This window comes from Leopardus geoffroyi, chromosome A3, assembly GCF_018350155.1.
Source record: "Leopardus geoffroyi isolate Oge1 chromosome A3, O.geoffroyi_Oge1_pat1.0, whole genome shotgun sequence".
In the NCBI taxonomy this organism is placed as follows: Eukaryota; Metazoa; Chordata; class Mammalia; order Carnivora; family Felidae; genus Leopardus; species Leopardus geoffroyi.
The window spans coordinates 728,912-746,726 of NC_059336.1; the positions used below are offsets into that span (position 1 = coordinate 728,912).

At 62.4% G+C, this 17,815-nt stretch overlaps 1 protein-coding gene across 17 annotated transcripts in view; it reads left to right on the forward strand.

Moving 5' to 3' along the window:
- Window positions 1-17,815, forward strand: part of KCNQ2 (potassium voltage-gated channel subfamily Q member 2) — a 52,007-nt gene that overhangs the window by 9,389 nt on the left and 24,803 nt on the right. For all 17 annotated transcript variants that reach the window (XM_045443970.1, XM_045443952.1, XM_045443953.1 and 14 more), the window contains exons 2-7: window positions 7,571-7,661; window positions 8,336-8,462; window positions 8,882-9,057; window positions 9,799-9,924; window positions 12,791-12,901; window positions 13,610-13,705. In XM_045443970.1, coding sequence (XP_045299926.1) covers window positions 7,571-7,661; window positions 8,336-8,462; window positions 8,882-9,057; window positions 9,799-9,924; window positions 12,791-12,901; window positions 13,610-13,705 — 727 coding nt within the window. The remainder of the gene's footprint in view (window positions 1-7,570; window positions 7,662-8,335; window positions 8,463-8,881; window positions 9,058-9,798; window positions 9,925-12,790; window positions 12,902-13,609; window positions 13,706-17,815) is intronic.

The window sequence follows — 17,815 nt, forward strand, 5'->3', positions numbered from 1 at the left end:
TTCACTGGGAGAGGATGTGGAAGTGCCGATTCTGGCCCAGCAGCTGACGGGTTGCCGCAGGAGCCTGCTGGGCCCATGGGAGTTTGTTCACCCACAGACAGAGCCTCAGTGAGCCTCCCTCAGGAGGGCAGGGCCTGACCCAGTGTGCTGTTCATCACGTGCACAAGGGCAGAGCAGGGGAGCATTTTGGAGCTTAGGTCCCAGATGGGATTAAGAAGAAGGCAGGTGGGTTTCCCTTGGCCTACCCCAGGCCTGTGGGCAGGAGAGGGTGCTGGCCATGGTGCTGGCCATGGTGCTGGCCATGGTGCTGAACAGGAGTCCACGGCCCTGGCCCTTCATGGGCACCAGCCAAGGCCCATGGGGCGTGAGGGGCCCCTTGGCCCCTTGGCTGGTGCTGGGGAAGGGGCTGGGGAGGCTGCACAAGCACCAGCCCTTTTCACCTGGACCACTTGCTTGCATCTCCAGATTTAGCTTGTGCTCCCAGCAATCCTTTCTTCCCAGTTAGCATTCTTGCCTGCGTGTCTGAGGCATGTGTGGTTTAACTAGCCAAAAGCTGAATGAATGTGGCATGGACGGAAGGCAGGTGTTTCAACCCTGCCTGAGTGAGGGGCGCCAGCAGCTTCTTAAACCATTGGGTATGGTCTGTCGTCTTTGCTGATGACAGAAATCATACACGCCCCTCGTGGGGAGCTGGGAAGATACAGTCAAACACGGGAAGAACGTTTGTGTCACCTGATTTATTTTCAGGCATCTGTGTCCATCCTATGCGTTTTTTATTTTTTCAACGTTTATTTATTTTTGGGACAGAGAGAGACAGAGCATGAACGGGGGAGGGGCAGAGAGAGAGGGAGACACAGAATCGGAAACAGGCTCCAGGCTCTGAGCCATCAGCCCAGAGCCCGACGCGGGGCTCGAACTCACGGACCGCGAGATCGTGACCTGGCTGAAGTCGGACGCTTAACCGACTGCGCCACCCAGGCGCCCCCCATCCTATGCGTTTTTTAAACGAGATAGGATTCAGACTTCTCTAATCCTTTTCCACGCTAACGACGTATTGTGAAGTTTCCCTGTGGAATTACGTGTGCCTGTTTGGCGAGCGCTGGGTTTTGTCTCTGTCATAAGAGCTCCTGGTGCTTCCTGGGTGACAAGGTGGCCCTGTCCCTGACTCCCCTCACCTTGTGCCCTCAGTGGCTTATAGCTGGGGAGGAGACAGTGGCTGTGGGTGCTGGCCTGGAGAATGGACCCCACGCACATGCCTGGGGGAGGACTGGGACCAAGGAGGGGGCATGTTAAAAAGGGGTTCTGCCTGTGGGTGAGCCTCCTGTCACTTGGAGGCATGTGAGTGAAGTCCAAGAAAACACTCACTAGGGATGATTTTAGGGGACCAGTATGCCAGAGCTGTGAGCCGTGGGAGCACAGGGGATGGGCCAGCCCAAGAGCCAGTTGGAGCCTCTTCAGGAAGAGTCTGGGGGAGGCAGGCCTGGCTGTCCCATCAACATCAGGGGGCAGTGGGGCAGGGAGGCAGGTCTGTTGGTTCCTGTGCTCATGTAGGGAACGTGGGATGTTTTGTGGGGCGTGGTCCTAACTGATCCCACTGCTGAGCACCTTCTCCCCAAAAGCTGATGTCTTCTCAGCAGATGACAGTTCTGCTGTGTCCTGACCCCACAGCTCACATCCACAGCAGTGCTGGCTGCCTCAGAGGAACCCTCCTCATCCTGCACGAGGCTCCCCTGTGATTGTACGGACGGGCACGAGTTACCTCCGTCATTTCCTCTGGGGTGTGGCCTTGCTGGAAGTGAGCCACATCTACCCTGTTGTGGGTTCCTGTGTGGCCAGGCTCCTCAGACAGGGCCAAGCCCCTCCTGGTCTCAGGACCCCCATGCTCTGCCTTTGGAAGCTCTCTGGGTCCCTCTAGGACACAGGCCTCCTACCCGTGGGCCCCTTCTTTCCAGTTCTTTCCAGTGGTGTTTAGAGACTGCTCAGGATGCACCACTGAGCCTTGTCTGAATGGGGCTGGGGGCTGCTCTCCAGTTGGATCTGACCTCACGAGGGCCATCTTGGCTGTCATGCGTCAGGATGCACATGCCACTCCTGTGTGTGGGTTCTGGCTGTGTACTCGGGGGCCAGCAGAGAGAGCAGGAGAGGAAATGAATGGACCCCTGCTCAGAGGGTACCAGTGTAGGAAGGCTGGGCAGCCTGTCAGAAACCTGAGGACAAGGAGGAGGCAGCCCTATGGTGGATGTGCAAGCAGGAAAGAACTCCAGGCAGTAAGAGGAGTGTGTGCAAAGGCCCTGGGGCAGGGAAGCTGGCTTGCGGAAGCTGAGAAATAGACAAGAGGGGAGCGAAGCACACTTCCTATGGTCTCTGGTGGGGGTGGCAGGTGTTTGCAGTGGGGCATGGTGGACACGGGACACAGGGTGCATCAGATGGAAGAGCCAAGATGAGGTCTTCGGAGCAAGGGAGACACCTAGAAGGGTTCTGACTGGAGGCTGTGAGCCTGGAGGAGGTCACAATCGTCTATGAGAAGGGTAGGGTTGGGGAGGCAGAGAAGACCCAGGAGTGCAAAGTAGGGACTGTGGTGCAGCCCCTGTGTGGGCGGGGTGTGGGGTGGGGGGAGCCCCTCGGGTGTGCTCGCGTGAGCCAGGTGGTAATTACCCCGGTCTCCCAGGATCGAGCAGGAGGCACCTGGGGAAACGGCCTTTATTGTGTGCTGAGCCAGCGGGCTTCCTGCCCGGGCCCCTTGGGTTCAGTCCCTTTGCACACCTCCCAGTCCTGGAGCACCTGGCGCCTCACCAGGATGCTGGCTCTCTTGGGGAGGGGGGGCAAGGTCTGCAGTGGGCAAAAGGGGGGCTGGGGGCCCCTGTGAACTTGGGGCTTCTGATGGGTGGATGACTAGGGGGAGAGGCTCAGGGAGGGAAGGACATCTGACCTGCATGGCCCCCTGTTCAGAGAGACCTTGGAGGGACCCTGGCCATCCTGGGGTCACTGGCCAGTGGGGGGCTTCAAGGGGTCCCCTGAGAGCACCTTCCTGCCCTGGGTGTTGGGAGAGGAAGGGGCATTAGTGTGAAAGGTGTGGCTGTGGGGTGGCCACGGGCGCCGGCTGGCGGATGGGTGCAGTGAGGTGGGGGTGGGGTCTGGGCAGGCCAAGGCTGTTTATGGGGGACTCAAGTGCCGGGCCAGGAGCCGGGCCTTCTGAGGTCTGGGACTTCCTGAGTTGAGGCATTCGTCGCACCTCCATCACCTCCCCAGCCTTAGGTGCAGGTAGGTGCCACCAAGAAGCCTCCGTTCTCTGATTAGCAGGCTCAGGTGGGCTGGGGGCAGGCCGCGCCCACGGGTGAGACTTGGCTCCAGAAGAGGGGTCTCAGGAGTGCGGCCTTGGCCTCCCTCCAACGCTGGCGGGATCTCAAAGTGATTTTTCACATCTGGTTTACGCCTGGAGCAGCCGTCAGCAGTCCGGGCTCCGTCGCTACTGGAGATTGGAAGCGACAGCGTGTCCTGCAGGCAGAGCAGTTCATTAGGGGCGAAATTAGATTCTGGGCTGTAGCGCCGGCTGCAGTCCTAGCGGACGAGGTGAGCGGGAGGCTCCCGCGGCCCGGCGGCCAGTCTGGACGGGAGGGCCTGCTTTGGCCTCACACTGGAAGCTAGCCCAGCCCCGGGCCCTGCTGGGCTTCTGGGCCACCCAGCCCCCGGGGAGGCACAGCCTGATTGGGATGGACATTATTCTGGGGAGAGGGAATTTCTACAGCGGAAGACGGTGCTCAGGCTCCACCCTGAACGGCCACGGTGAGCTGCTTCAGAGCCTCTGTTTTCCCATCTGTTAAATGGGTGAGAACATTTTCTGCCTTTAGGGTTGTCGTGGGCCGAGGGGCGGGGCTGGATGTCAGAGACCCTTCCCCACTTGCTGAAGAGCAGCCAGTGGGGGCTGGAGGGACAGTGGTGTGCTGGCAACCTTCTCCGATCCCGGCTGCTCCCTTGTTAGATGGGGATTTCACTAAGTACACAAATGAGATTAACAGCCCCAGCCATCTCCTGAGTTAGTCTTTGGAGGCTGTGAAGGGGGCTGGGGTGGGCCTGACCACGGGGGCTTTGCCCTGCCAGTGCCGAGGGACCCTCGCAGTTGGCCCCACAGCAGTGAATCAGGACTGAGGAGCCAGGTGGCAGGGGTTCTGTCATATTTTCCCAGAAAATAAATAATTCCCTGCTGCCAGATGGGGCGAGGGTGTGGGATGGGGAGACGGAAGCAGAAGCAGAGGAGTCTCTCCCCGGAGGTGGGCGCTGCCCCTCTGTCTCAAGTGCAAGGGTAGGCAGAGCACACGTGTGCACACACCCGCACAGGCGCACGCACATCCGCACAGGCGTGTGCACACCCACACACGCACACACGCCCACAGAGCGCACCCCGTGACGTGCAGGTGTGGCTGCAGGCTGACCACCAGGAGGGGCCCCTCTGGCCAATGTGATTGCCTCCACCGTCCTCTGTCTCTCCTGTCACCTCGCGTCTGCTCTGGGCCCCTCCCTGCGCCGCTGTCCCTGTGTCAGGACCCCCGCCCTCAGGACCCTGCCAGTCCTCTGCTCAGAGCTCGGGCTGTGGCTCAGATGTCCCTCCTGACGTCTAGCTGCGGTTTCTCCTGCTGCCGGGTGCAGACAGTGTTTGCTGTGGGTCCTGGGGCGCAGCAGGAGGCAGCCAGCGGGGGTGTGCTTCCAGCCAGAGCTGCGTCTCCAGGTGGCCCGCTTCCTTGCTGCTCGTGAGCGTCATCTGAGGTCCCTTGTCACCCTGGCTCCCCCTCCTCACCCCCCCCCCCCCCATCCCGGCCCCTGGAATCTGGGCTGCTTGAGATACTGGTCTCCTTGGCAACCGCTGCCGGAGAATTCGCGATCATAACCATTCTCGGGCTGCAGGGAAACCGCCCCATTCTGGCACCGGGGACGCTTCCTCCCTCCTTTCTTTCCCTGCAGCCTGGACGGTTCCCAGGCTGGAGGGCATGAGAAGGCCCTCCCCCACCCGGGCCTTTGGGTGCTGGAGAGACCAGGCTGGGATGAGCCACTCACCTGTCCCCATCAGGAGGAAGCAGACCAGCCATCCTGCGCCAGCATAGCACAGATTTTTATCTGAACGTTTCCTCATGAGCCACGTCGGTCCTCGGGGCCTGGAGGGGACACACTCTGAGCACGTGGCCGTGCCGTGAGGGGCCCCCGCGGTGGTGCTGGTCTTCCCTGTGCACCGTCCCCAACACCTCTCCTAGGGCGAGGGGTGGGAAGAAGGGCCCCTTCCTCCCACAGCTGTCAGGAGCCGGGACTGAGGGTCACGGGGTCACTGGGGGAAAGGACTGTGGGAACGCTGGCCATTTGCAGACCCCCGAGCACCCACAGGAAACTCCAGGTCTGCCCAGGGCCCCAACCGCTGCAGCCCAGGGGCCCCGCCATGGGCTGCGGGGCTTTGGTGGCTCTCCCCTGTTGCCTTGCAGGAGGCTGGCCCCTCCTCCAGGCTCCCCAGGGCTGGACCCCACCCACGTGTCCCCATCACCACGGACACTGTGCTCTGGCATCACGAGGCCAGAGGCAGAGCCCCCTACCACCTTTCTGAGACTCAGTGTTCCCCTGTGTAAGGTGGGTATGAGTGTGGATGTGGCAGGGGGCGTGGCAGGGCACCCTTGTCACCAAGGTGCCTGCAGGTGGGAAGAGGCCTGGAAAGAAGTGTATTCCCCGTTGCTCAGCGGCCTGCAGGGCCAGCTGGGGAGCGAGGGAAGGCTCTGGGATCTGTGGGAGACTCGAGTCCTGGGCCTGGAGGCTGGGCGGGTGGGCGGCCTCTCTCCATGGGGATCTGCCTGTCTTTGCTGCGGGTGTGGGGTGCCCCACGTGGCTGCCTGCCTCCTTCCTCCTCCTCACGGGTGGGCAGGTCCCACCCCTTTCCCCCGCCTGCCGTCTGTGGCCACCTGCTCCAAAACCTCAGAAGCCGGGTGGCTTCTGCTCAGGTTCACTCTGCTCACCTGGTGGCCTAGGAACATTCACTGTGTCTGGCTTCGGGTTTTTCTTCTCCTGTATTGCTGGTGTGGCCCTGGACATCCCAGTCCCTGCCTTCTGGGAAGGGCTCTGCGTCCGTAGAGCACGGCCAGGCCATTCTGGAATGTTCCAAGATGCCAGTCAGAGCTGCCCTCGGGAAGCAGGGCCGGGAGGGCCCGGTTGCTTTGGGACTTGGGCCTTCCCTTTTTACATCAGGGTAATGTTTTCGTACAGTGTGAGTCTGAGTGTGGACTCTCCGGGTCCCCCCACATGGGTGACATTGGCATCAGGCCCATCAGGCCCCATTCTTTAGTCTGGTTGGACTTGCCCTCTGCTGAGTCCTGGGACCCCCTGTCGTCCCTTTCTCTGGACCACCCCTTCCCTTCTCCCTTCTTGGCCCCACCGATTCCTTTTTGCCTTTGTGGACACCTTCTCAGGGAAGCCTGCCAGATTTCACGTCTCCCCTGGGCTCTCTGCACCTCTGCACCGCGCCAAGCTGGGCTGGGTGGCCTCCTTGCCGTGGGCTCTCCCGTCACCCAGGCCTCCAGGGTCCTGACCCAGAGCCCTGGAGTCTCCGGGTCCCCCATTCCTGGCAGAGGCACTGTGTGTAAATGCTGCTTCCCCACTGACTGAGTCGGGAAAAAACACCACCAGGCAGAGAATTATGAATAAATATAAGACACATGAGATAGCTGGACGTTTTTTTTCCAGCGCTCGGTTAATTGAATAAATTGTCTAATGAGCAAAGGAAATTAATTGTGGTTTTGAGATGTGACTGTTTCTTCGCGTGGTTTTGTGTGTGCCAGCGGGCACCGGCTTTGCCTTCGTCATCTGCTGTCCGTGCCTCTGCTCCAGAGTGGGGTGCGCGCCGGGAGCGCCCTCACCAGCCACGCTCCTGGGAGGGTCGTGTGTCTCTGCACGCGGTTGCCCATCTTCGGGGAGCGTGGGGCCGGGCTGCCCGAGATGCCCTGGGATCCGGCCGAGGCCCTGACGTCTGGGGGCTGCATGTGCCGGCAGGACGTCCAGCTGGAGGCGGCCGGGGGGCAGGGCCTGTGGCGGACCACGCAGCAGCCTCCCCACTGTGGTCTCTCCCCCTGGCACGTCCAGGGTGGCAGTAACACACGGGAGGGGTGTGGTGTGCGGGCCCCTGTCCAGCTTCCCCACACTGTGTGCTTTGTGCCCTCAGACCCCACCCTCAGCCTTCGGACAGACACCCTGGCTGGTGTCAGATGGGGCCTCCTGGTTCCACCTCTCGGAAACCGATGGGTCTTCTGCACACCTGCCGGGTGCGGCCCGGACGCGGGTCCGCGGCCAAGGCCCTGGGCCGATGCTCCTTGGAAGACCGGCGGTTCCCGTTTCGGAGCCGAGAAAGGGATGTTACGAACAAGGAGGATGAGTTTCATTGAGGGATGTCCACGGGGTAGCCGGTGTCCCCCCGAGAGCCTGGGGACCGTCTCAAAGCCCAGGGCTGTTGAGGCAGGAGTCCCGGGGGCGCGGTGGGCGTGCGTGCGGCGCGCTTTGCCCTGGCCCCTCTGTGGCGGCCGCTGACACCCTCTGCCTCTGCCCGCAGCTTCCTGCTGGTTTTCTCCTGCCTCGTGCTGTCCGTCTTCTCCACCATCAAGGAGTACGAGAAGAGCTCCGAGGGCGCACTCTATATCTTGGTGAGCCCCCGCGGGTGTGCAGCCACGGAGGCTGTGGTCGCTGGTCCATCCCCATCCCTCCGAGCCTCTGACCAACCCCCCCCCCCCCCCGACCTGCTCCGGCATGAGCCTGGCCTCCCCCCCAGAGACGCCCTCCCCCCCCACCGTGGCCCCTCCTCTTCCAGCTCCAGCCGGGTGGACCTGGGCCCCTTCCGGCCTCACCTCCTGACATGAGCCATCTCGCAGTGTCCACCACGACTGTCACAGTGCTCCCACCCACTCCTCCCCACACACGGTCCACCCCGCTGCCCTCCCTGTGTCCCCACAGCATCTGACAGCCACCCCACTCCCCCACCGCTTCTCCCCCTGCTCACTGGAGCCTGAGGGCCCAGGCGGCCCCCTGGCCCCGAGGTGTGGGGTGTTTCCCGGCGGGCGTGGGCGTGGGACGGGGGTTGAGAAGCTGACAGCAATTGACAGGCAGGGGCGGGCGCCATGGCAACCACAGAGCGATGTCTCCGTTGCTGTTGGCGACAGAGGGGCCCCTCGAGGAGGCTGATCCGGGTCCAGAGTGTGGGACCCCTCCCACTGACACCGGCCCACACAGGCCGGGGCCCCCCACCCTAACTCCCGCTCAGCCAGGCTCGTCCCAGCCCTGACGCAGGCCCGGGGGTGGCTCAACGCGGCCTCTCCTGCAGGAAATCGTGACCATCGTGGTGTTCGGGGTGGAGTACTTCGTGCGGATCTGGGCGGCCGGCTGCTGCTGCCGGTACCGCGGCTGGAGGGGGCGGCTCAAGTTTGCCCGGAAGCCTTTCTGCGTAATAGGTGAGCGGGGTGCGCGTGTGCACGTGTGTGTGCACATGTGCGTGTGTCACAGGTGAGCGGGGCGTGTGAGTGTGTGTGTGTGCACGTGTGCATGCAGGCGGGGGCTGCCAGCTCCGGGAAGAGCTGAGCGTGTGTGGGCACGGGAGGCGGGCTGAGGCTGAAGCCGAGGACTGGCTCCTTCTGGAAGTTTCTCCCACCTGCCCTCTTGGCATCCGAGCCTGTGGTGAGCTCGGCCTGGTGGCGGGAGGAGGGGACAGGTGGCGGGACAGCGGCCGTGCCGGGCAAGGCTGGACGAGGTGGACGGCCGTGGCGTCCCCATGCTGCCATGCGTCCGCGTGGCTGGGGGCCCCGCCCTCATCCGCACCAGGCGCGGAGGTGCAGGGGGCCGGCCCCGCCTCGAGCCGCGACGTCCCCCGCAGACATCATGGTGCTCATCGCCTCCATCGCCGTGCTGGCCGCTGGCTCCCAGGGCAACGTGTTCGCCACGTCGGCTCTCCGGAGCCTCCGCTTCCTGCAGATCCTCAGGATGATCCGTATGGACCGGCGCGGCGGCACCTGGAAGCTGCTGGGCTCCGTGGTCTACGCCCACAGCAAGGTGAGCGCTGGCGCGGGGTCGCAAGCCCTGCTGGACCGAGCCCAGGGGGCGGGTCAGCTGGGAACCAGCCCATCCCCTCTTCCGGGGGCGTCTTTCCGTGACCCGGTGCGTCTGGTCGTCTCTCTCCAGAGCGGCTGTTCTGCGGCTCGCTCTGCGCTTGGTGGGTGAGCCTGGGTCTGTGCCGCCCGGGCTCACAGCGGCTGCCCCGAGGTGCCCCCTGCCCCACGTCCTGGCAGGAGCCCGGCCCGGTGTCCCAGGCAGCCCCCACGAGGCCCACACCGCACCCCGCCAGCCCAAATGGCCTCCTTTCCTGTCCTGGTCTGAGTCCTGAGGCTGGACGGGGCGGGGGTCTGTCCCCAAGGAGGGCAGCCGGTGGGCAGTCGGGCTGCCTGCTCCAGGCGTGGGGAGGTGGGACAGGTTCTCAGCAGTCTCAGATCTGCAGCGGGAATGCCTCAGGATCGTGGGGGTGCTCCCCATACCTGGTGGACGGGGTGAGCTGGGCTGTACTGAGCGGCCGTCCTCTGGGTTTGGGTGAGCAGGTGCAGGGGCCACGTGGCAGAGGGACCACACAGCCAGGACCACACACACTATCCCTCCCGCCCCCGCAGCGGCCCCGTGCTAAGGGCCGTGCGGCCAAGCAGGTGCCGGCCTGGGCTGCCGAGGGCTCTGTGGGGACAGAGAGCTGGATTGGGCGTGGTGCCTGCTGGGGCCAGGGAGCCAGGACGTGACCCTCTCTTTCAGGAGCTGGTGACTGCCTGGTACATCGGCTTCCTCTGCCTCATCCTGGCCTCGTTTCTGGTGTACTTGGCAGAGAAGGGCGAGAACGATCACTTTGATACCTACGCTGATGCCCTCTGGTGGGGCCTGGTGAGTCCTGGCAGCTGGGGTCATCGTCCTTCACTGGGGACCCGCTCGCTTGGCACCGCCTTCCTCGGGGGCCCTCCTCCTGCCTGCTGTCCCCACCCCCCCTCCAGGATGTGCCCCCTGCCCCCAGGGCATGGCAGAGTCACAGGGGCTCTCTGGCTGCAGAGGTCTCTCCGGGGCTGGGCAGTGGGTGGAGAGGCCCTGCCTGGTCACCCACCTTCCTTACCGGCCACCGGTGTGTGAGGCCTCTGTGCTGGAGGGAGGAGGGGACAGCCCTTCTGTCACACGGAGAGTCTGGAAAAGCGAAATCGAGCCCCTGGCCCTCCTGGGCCTCACCTTCCGGGCTGCCCGTCCGGGCAGGCAGAGAGTCTGTAGGCCCACAGCCCCTGCTCACGGCCACCCAGCTCCCAGGGCCCCGGAGCGCCCCTCCCCTGTCACCCGCCTCTTCCTGGGCCAGCCTCTGAAGGGTCCCTCCCACCCTGCATGGGGTAGCGCTGTGTCTGTGGCCCTGCCCTGTGGGCGTCATCCCCATTAGCTGGATGGAGCCTGGCCTGGCTCCTTGCCCGAAACCACGGATGTCCCCAGGCAGGGTGCTGGAATGCCCCGAGGGTGCCGGGCGCTTGGCCTGGGGATGCGTGGCTGGTCCTGGGACCCCACGCCCCCTTCCACAAATGCTGGCTGCGTGGCCTTGGGCAGATACTTCAGATCCAGTGGCGAAAGGAATATGTAGCTTTTACACGCATCTCAGTGAGAACGCGCTTTATCCAGAATCGTCTTATCGATTGCCGTGCAGCCTGGAGTCTGTGTGCTGTGCCCTAGCCGCGCGGGAAGGAGCAGGGTGGGCCGTGGGCCAGTCGCCGGTGACCAGGCTTGCCCTGCCCCAGGCCTTGTTCGTGGGCCATGGCCTTCCCATCTTGAAGAACGGAACCGAAACGGCTACTTAAGTGTTTTATCCGAGTAGTACTTAAACATGATGAATAGTGTGTGCGTGTTAGAGTGACCACGCAGTTCCCCGCACTCCCTCCCCGCCCTCTGGGCAGGGCTCCTGTGGCTTTTCTTGGGGTTTGCCTCCATGCTGCCAACAATATGCTTACGCTGCTGTTTCCGGATTTAAACTTCAGACGTGAATTATTCACTCTGTGCTGTGACAGAATGAGGTGGTGCCCCGTCCCCTGTGCTCGTCATTCTTGGAAAACGTCCAGCCTGAGCCTCCCCTTTCTTCTGCCCTGTAGGCCTGCGCGGCTGTGGGGGACCCTCGCGGGGGTTGGGGAGTCTCCGCAGCTCGTCCCGCCCAGGCCCGCCCCGATGCCCCCCTCGAATCTGCCCTCATTTTGGAGGAGCAGGCCGATGGCTTTCTGAGAGTTTTCTCAGACCCGGGCGTCTGCGAGGTCCCACTCCCACGCCCTCCCGGCTGCCGGGAGCCACACTTCCGGGATCCTCTCCCACGTGTTTCTGGAATGTGGCTGGGTGGGGGGGTCCTCCTGTGCACGTGAGCTACCTCGTTGCCCTCCCTCCGGGCCCAACGGGCCTCAGGATGTGTCCTCTTATCTCTGTCTCCTCACCTCTTGTCCGGCCCCGAGGAGGCGTCTGCAGCCGTACATCTCCGCCTGCTTGATTTCAATTTCATTTTCCAGATTCCTTTGTCATAGGGATGCGATTTCTTCTGTGTGAGGACCAAGGTGTCCGGCCACAGAGTGGCCCCGTGGACTCCAGGTCTCTTCCCGCCTCCTGACCCTGAGCCCCTCCTCCAGGTCCTACCCTTGCTCTCCGGGCTTCTTTGCACAACTTTGGCGTTTTTGCAGAGAGTGGTGGTTTGAAGCGTCTCCTGTCTTTAAAACACGCTTAGTTTATGTTAAAAATCTTGACTGTAATCCTCACACGAGGTGAAGATTCTACCAGGGAAGCTTTATGGTGAGAAGTGGGTCTCCTTCCTGCCCACACCCACTCCTGGCTGCCCTTCCTCATTACCTGTGACTTTCCAGAACTTTCTGCACTGGCGGGAATGGGCACGGTGGCCCCTCGCCTGGGCCTGTTTCTTGCTGTATGTAAACAGGCCCTGAAGGTCCTACCCCCGGGCCCTCCATTTACCCAGGGCGTCTCCCAGACTCATGGCAGGCCCTGTGCGGCACCCGGGGACAGCTTCCAGGGGCTGCAGGTGGGTGGTGACAGGTGCCCCTGTCCCCAACAGCGTGAGCCCATCCCCACTGGCAAGTCTGCTGGGGGCCACCTGGGGCTTGCTCCACGGGCAGCGGGCCCTCCTGTGTGCCCAAGCACCCCTCTGTGTGGGCGCTGCTCTCCCCACTGTACGACAGGGCAGCTTGCGCTCCGGCCACACCTCTGGGGACCCTTCCCGTTCTGGCCTTATGTCACCTCCACACGTCCCACCACACGGTCCCCATCCTGTCCCCGTCATCTGTCCCCCGGGGCTCCTGCTCAGCACCATTCCTGTCCAGCCCCTGACTCTGCACTTCCTGGCTGCTGCCTGGCCTGGAGCCCAGAGCTGCCCCCGCCTCCGTCCTGGGGGAGGCCGCTTGACGCGTTCTTCTGCCCTCATGCGTGTGAAATGGTAACACAGGCTTCCGGTGACCCCCACATCCTGCCCTGGCACGTAGGGCAAGACAAAGGATCCGGAGAGTTCTGATGTGGTTGTTGCAGGGGGGAAGGATGGTGATGGGGACCCTGGTCCCCTGGGCCTCGTATGGGTGGCGTGGGAGGGTGGTCCCCGTGCCTGTCCAGCTCACCCCGAACGGTGTGGGAGGTCGCTGCGTGTAAGACCCCCGGGGGCTTTGGAAGTGTCCAGCTCAGGGTTGCAGGTGTCCACGGCGGTCACTGCCAAGCTGGCCGAGTGACTGGCCTTGCCGCCCTACAGATCACTCTGACGACCATTGGTTATGGGGACAAGTATCCCCAGACCTGGAACGGGAGGCTCCTGGCTGCAACATTCACCCTCATTGGCGTCTCCTTCTTTGCTCTTCCTGCGGTAAGTCCCGTGGCCCCTCTTGCCTTGGCGAGCCCCCGGGTGGCCACACGCAGCTTGGGGCACCTGTCCACTTGGGGTCCATGGGACGGGAGCGTGGCTGCCAGCAGGGTCCCTGGCACCCCAGGAGCCGCAGGCAGCAGGTATGGTGCAAGGACACCCTTTCCCGGGCTGTGCGGGCAGGGTGCGGGTGGCTTCTGTGAGCCTCCGTGGGAGCACACTGACCGTCCTCCAGCTGTGGCTTCAGACCTTGCATCTGTGGTCACTGTCAGCCCCTCCCAGCCCTATGGGATTGACCAGTGGGGTCCCTGTGAGCCAGAGCAGTGCTTAGTGGTGATGAGGCTGCCTTGTCAGATCTCCGGGGCGGGGGTGGGGGGTGGTGTTTCTGGTGTCACCCACAGCTGGACAGGTCAGAGGGGTGGCTGGTGGGGACACAGCTGTCTGTCTCAGGTGGCTGCCACCCAGAGCTTGGGCTGCACTTGCTTCAGTGCAGGCCAACCGGGAGGGAGGGTGATCTGCGGGCCCGGCCCACTCCCGCAAGGTGGAGGTTTTCCTTTACCCTAAATCCGGGTGTTTCTCCCCAGCATGGTCCCCAGGTGATGGGCGACTGAGGAGGAGGGAAGGCAGAGCCAGCGAGGCCCCGGGGTGTGCAGGCTGGGGCGGGGGTGGGGCTGTGGTCCCAGCACGTGGTCTGACCCTGATGATCTGCAGGGCATTTTGGGATCTGGCTTTGCTCTGAAAGTTCAAGAGCAGCACCGGCAGAAGCACTTTGAGAAGAGGCGGAACCCTGCCGCGGGCCTGATCCAGGTGAGTCCAGGTGGCCCCACGTGGGATTCCCGGGGCGCTCCTGGCACGGCCCTGCCAAGGGGGGCCACCTTGGCCCCTGTGTCTCCCCTGCCCCGGCGACGTGCACGGCCCTTGTTTCTTTGCAGGAACGTGTTGGGCACGGAAGCCAGGTGCAGACGCCTGAGGCTGCAGTACCTGTAGTGACCCCCGGGGGGGGGGGGGAGGGGGGGGAAGGGGGTGGCCGTCATCCTGCGTGGGCCCCGGGCCCTAGACCAGGCGGTCACAGGTACCCCTGACGTGCTGCTCACAGGGCCCCTGCCGGGCAGGTGTGGCGTCTCAGCTTCGCTGCCCGCGCTCGCACAGCCCGTCCCACTGCTGGGGGCACAGGGGCCCCTCGGGATCTACCAGTGCCTCCCGAGCCTGAGCAGCAGGCTGCCCGAGGGGCCCCTCCAAAGCCCATGGGCACCGGCCGACCTGACGAGCCGCGGTCTTCCCTGGGGACAGCCTCGTGCGCATGCGTGCAGCGTGTGAGTGCGTACAGGCGGCGTGCGCGTACTGCATGCGTGCGAGCGCGTGTGCGTGTGTGCGCGTGCGCATTTACCTTTCACCATAAAAGCTGCAGATGGCTATTTTTCAAATGCGAAAGAGCGTGAGGGACGAGGGCCACGGCCTCACCGCGCACGTGCACGTGGGGCCGAGGTTGGAGGCCCTCTTAGCAGCCGCACGCCTGTCCCGCTTCCCCCCGTGAGTGTCCTGCGTGCCTGTCCCCCGTCAGGACTCAGGCAGCTCGGGGCGAGGCTCGCGTGTCCACCCGGTGGATGGACACTGAGCTTGTGGGCGGGGCTTCAGGGAGTCCCGGTGCACGGTGGCGCGCGGTCACGGGCGATGCCTCGGGGGACTGCTGTCGGAGGGCGGTGCCTGGATCCTTCTTTGGAGGCAGGTGGTGGGACCGCAGCCCCGCTGCTCGGGATTACAGGCTGGGACAGCTGCATAGCTGCGTAGCTGGTCACCTGGCTGCGATTCCCGGCGCCCAGACGGGAACAGACCAGCGGGGGAAGCCCCAGCAGAGGCCCGGGCCCTCTATGCTCTGGAAGTCTCCAATGGTCTGTGTCCTTCTGGCAGCTAAGGTGCCCGGGCCAGTATCCACCCCATTGCCTTTGCACGTGGTCCACAGTTTGCCAGAGTGCCCCCCCCCACTGCCAAGGGAATGGACATCCTCCCTCGGAGGGCCCGGGACAGGCTCTGAATAGCAGCGGGACAGGGAAGGGAGGCATCCCCTGCCCTGTGCTGAGGTCGCCACAGGTGGGCAAGGTGCTCTGGTGTTCTCTGTGAATCCGGGTTGAGGGTGGGCCCAGACGGGGGCCTGAAGAGGAAGGGGCAGGAGGGACAGGACCCAGAGAGGGAGGGAGGGGTGGGCGGAAGGAGATGCCCCAGGCTTTGCTAGGAGCGTCCAGGAGGATGGAGAGGTTGGGAAGAGGTTTGGAGTGTGGGGTTTGGGAAGCCGGTCGGCCCTCAAGGGCAGGTGCGCACAGCGGCTGGCCAGAGGCCTGAAGTGGAGGGGTGAGGCCCTGGCTGGACGCAGAGGTGCAGGAGAGGAGATGCGTGTGCAGAGGATACCGGGCCCTGAACATCACAGGCAGGGAAGGGGGCAGCATGGGGGCCCCGAGCCGTGGAGAGCCCGTTGGGGAGTCCCCGGGGCCGGTGGGCAGGTGATGGGGAGGCACCGCACAGACTACAGGAGCAGGGGTCCGGAGCCTCTCTCTCAAGACCCCACGTTCGAGTCGAGGGTTTGGATTAAAGCTTAGGGACCAGGGAGGTCACTGGACGTGGCGGGGGACAGAATTCCGGCACCTCGTTTCTGTGCTAAAGGCACACAGATTAGCAAACCTGTCCGGATCCTGTTTTGGGGACTCAGGAGCTAAATCAGAATTTTACAACAACCAGGGGAGGGGGTGCTTGTGAGCACAGGACTGTGGGCTGTGTGTGGGGTTAAAGGCACCTGCCTGCCCCTGCCCTCCGCCCTGGGGAGTCCCTGGCGTGGCCTTGTTCCAGAAGGTCAGCACAAGGCTTTGCCTGTGTTTTGTCCGCCTGGAGACCTCAGGGCTGGAGCGGCCCCGGGGCTGTGAGCGTTGGTAAGAAGGTAACCGCGGGGTAAATGTCAAAGCCGGCCGTGGTGTGCTTTTGACTTGTGACTCGTCTTTTGTTTCTTCATGTGATTTAAAAGGCAGACGCATAGGGCAGCGATCACAGATCCGTTTTTCTGGCGTGCAGCGTGTAGAGATGTAAGGGGCACAACACCAGGGGGTGGAGGAGGGGCAGGGGGTGGAGGAGGGGCGCGTTCGTGCGCCGTGGCAGCTAAGCTGGTTCAGACTAGATGCTTGTGTGAGACGCTCACCGTGAGGCACACGGTCGCCATTAAGAAAACAATTTCCTGGGGCGCCTGGGTGGCGCAGTCGGTTAAGCGTCCGACTTCAGCCAGGTCACGATCTCGCGGTCCGTGAGTTCGAGCCCGGCGTAGGGCTCTGGGCTGATGGCTCAGAGCCTGGAGCCTGCTTCCGATTCTGTGTCTCCCTCTCTCTCTGCCCCTCCCCCGTTCATGCTCTGTCTCTCTCTGTCCCAAAAATAAATAAACGTTGAAAAAAAAACATTTAAAAAAAGAAAACAATTTCCAAAAATTCAGAAGAGGCTCAAGATAATGTAGCAGAAAAAGCGAGCACCGAAGGCAGAAACGAGGTGCTGGGAGCACGCACACACAGAGGGCTCTGTCCGTGACCACGTTGCACGTAAGTGCACCCCCCACTCCCACTTGAAAGGCAGCAGTTGAGAGAACGGATTTGAGATGTGCCTGGCGGTGTGCTGTCTGTGGAGACTCCTTAGACCCAAGGACAGCGACAGGCTGAAAAGTGCAGCAACGAAGACAGGAACCCCTCAGGGAACGGTGGCCCGAAGGGGGCTGGGAGGGCTGTGGTCGGAGCAGACAAAACACACTAAGGCAAACGCTGTTAAGAGAGACCAAGGAGGTGATGACGCGTTGACAAGAGTCCGACTGTAGGGACAGGGGTAGACGTGTCCACACTGGGGGCAGAACCCCAGAGTATGTGCAGCCAACACCTGACAGAATTACAGGGCGACCTAGATGCTTGTATAATAATAGCTGGAGATGTCAGCAACCCCCCCCTCCCCCCATCCTGGGTACAAGGACACAGGACGTAGAGGACCTGCAAATACCCCCAGGGCAGCCCCCCACATCCTGTCAGCCTCACGGGAGTATTCCCCAGGATAGACCATGTTTTAGGCCCCCAAACAAGCCCCCAAACTATGATGTTGCAAACCTCCAACGGGAAAGAATGTCTCTGCAACAAACGGTGTTGGGACTGCTGAAGATCCAATTTTAAGAGTGAAGTTTTACTTTCATGCAGAATTTACTCAAAATGGGTCAAAACCTAAATTTGAGAGCCGAAACTATACAATCCTTACAAGAAAATAGGTGTAGAGCTCCATGGCTTTGGTTTCTCAGATCTGATACCTGAAGCACCAGCAGAGAAGAAAAATACATGGGAATTTATCAAAGTTAAAACCTTTTGTGCCTCCAAGGACACTGTAGAGAGAGTGAGAAGCTGACCCACAGAACGGGAGAAGGTATCTGCAGATCCTGTTTCCGGTAAGATTCTGGTATCCAGAATACATAAGGGGGCTCCAGCAATTGAGCAGCAAAAAGACAAACCAACTAGATGAATTCGGACAGACGTGGCTCCAGAGAAGATGTCCAGGCGGCTAGTCGGCACGTGAAAAGATGCTCAACGCCATTCATGAGAGAAACGCGAGTCAGAAGCGCCTCAGGCGGTGGGAATGTGGCGGGAGCGGGATGCTGGCGCATTGCTGGTGGCGGGTGCAGGGGTGCAGCCCCTTGAGAGCCCTGGGTGGTGCCTCAGAGGGGTAAGTGCTGCCTTACGTCACAGCAGACCCCCCAGGTGTGTACCCAAAAGAACTGAAAACAGATGTTCAGCCAACAACTTTTGCACAAACATTTGCTCCTGGGGGATTCACAGCAGCCAGAAAGTGGAAACGACGCGAATGTCCGCGAACAGACGAACAAAATGCGGTGTTTCCGTGCCGTTGAACGTTATTCGA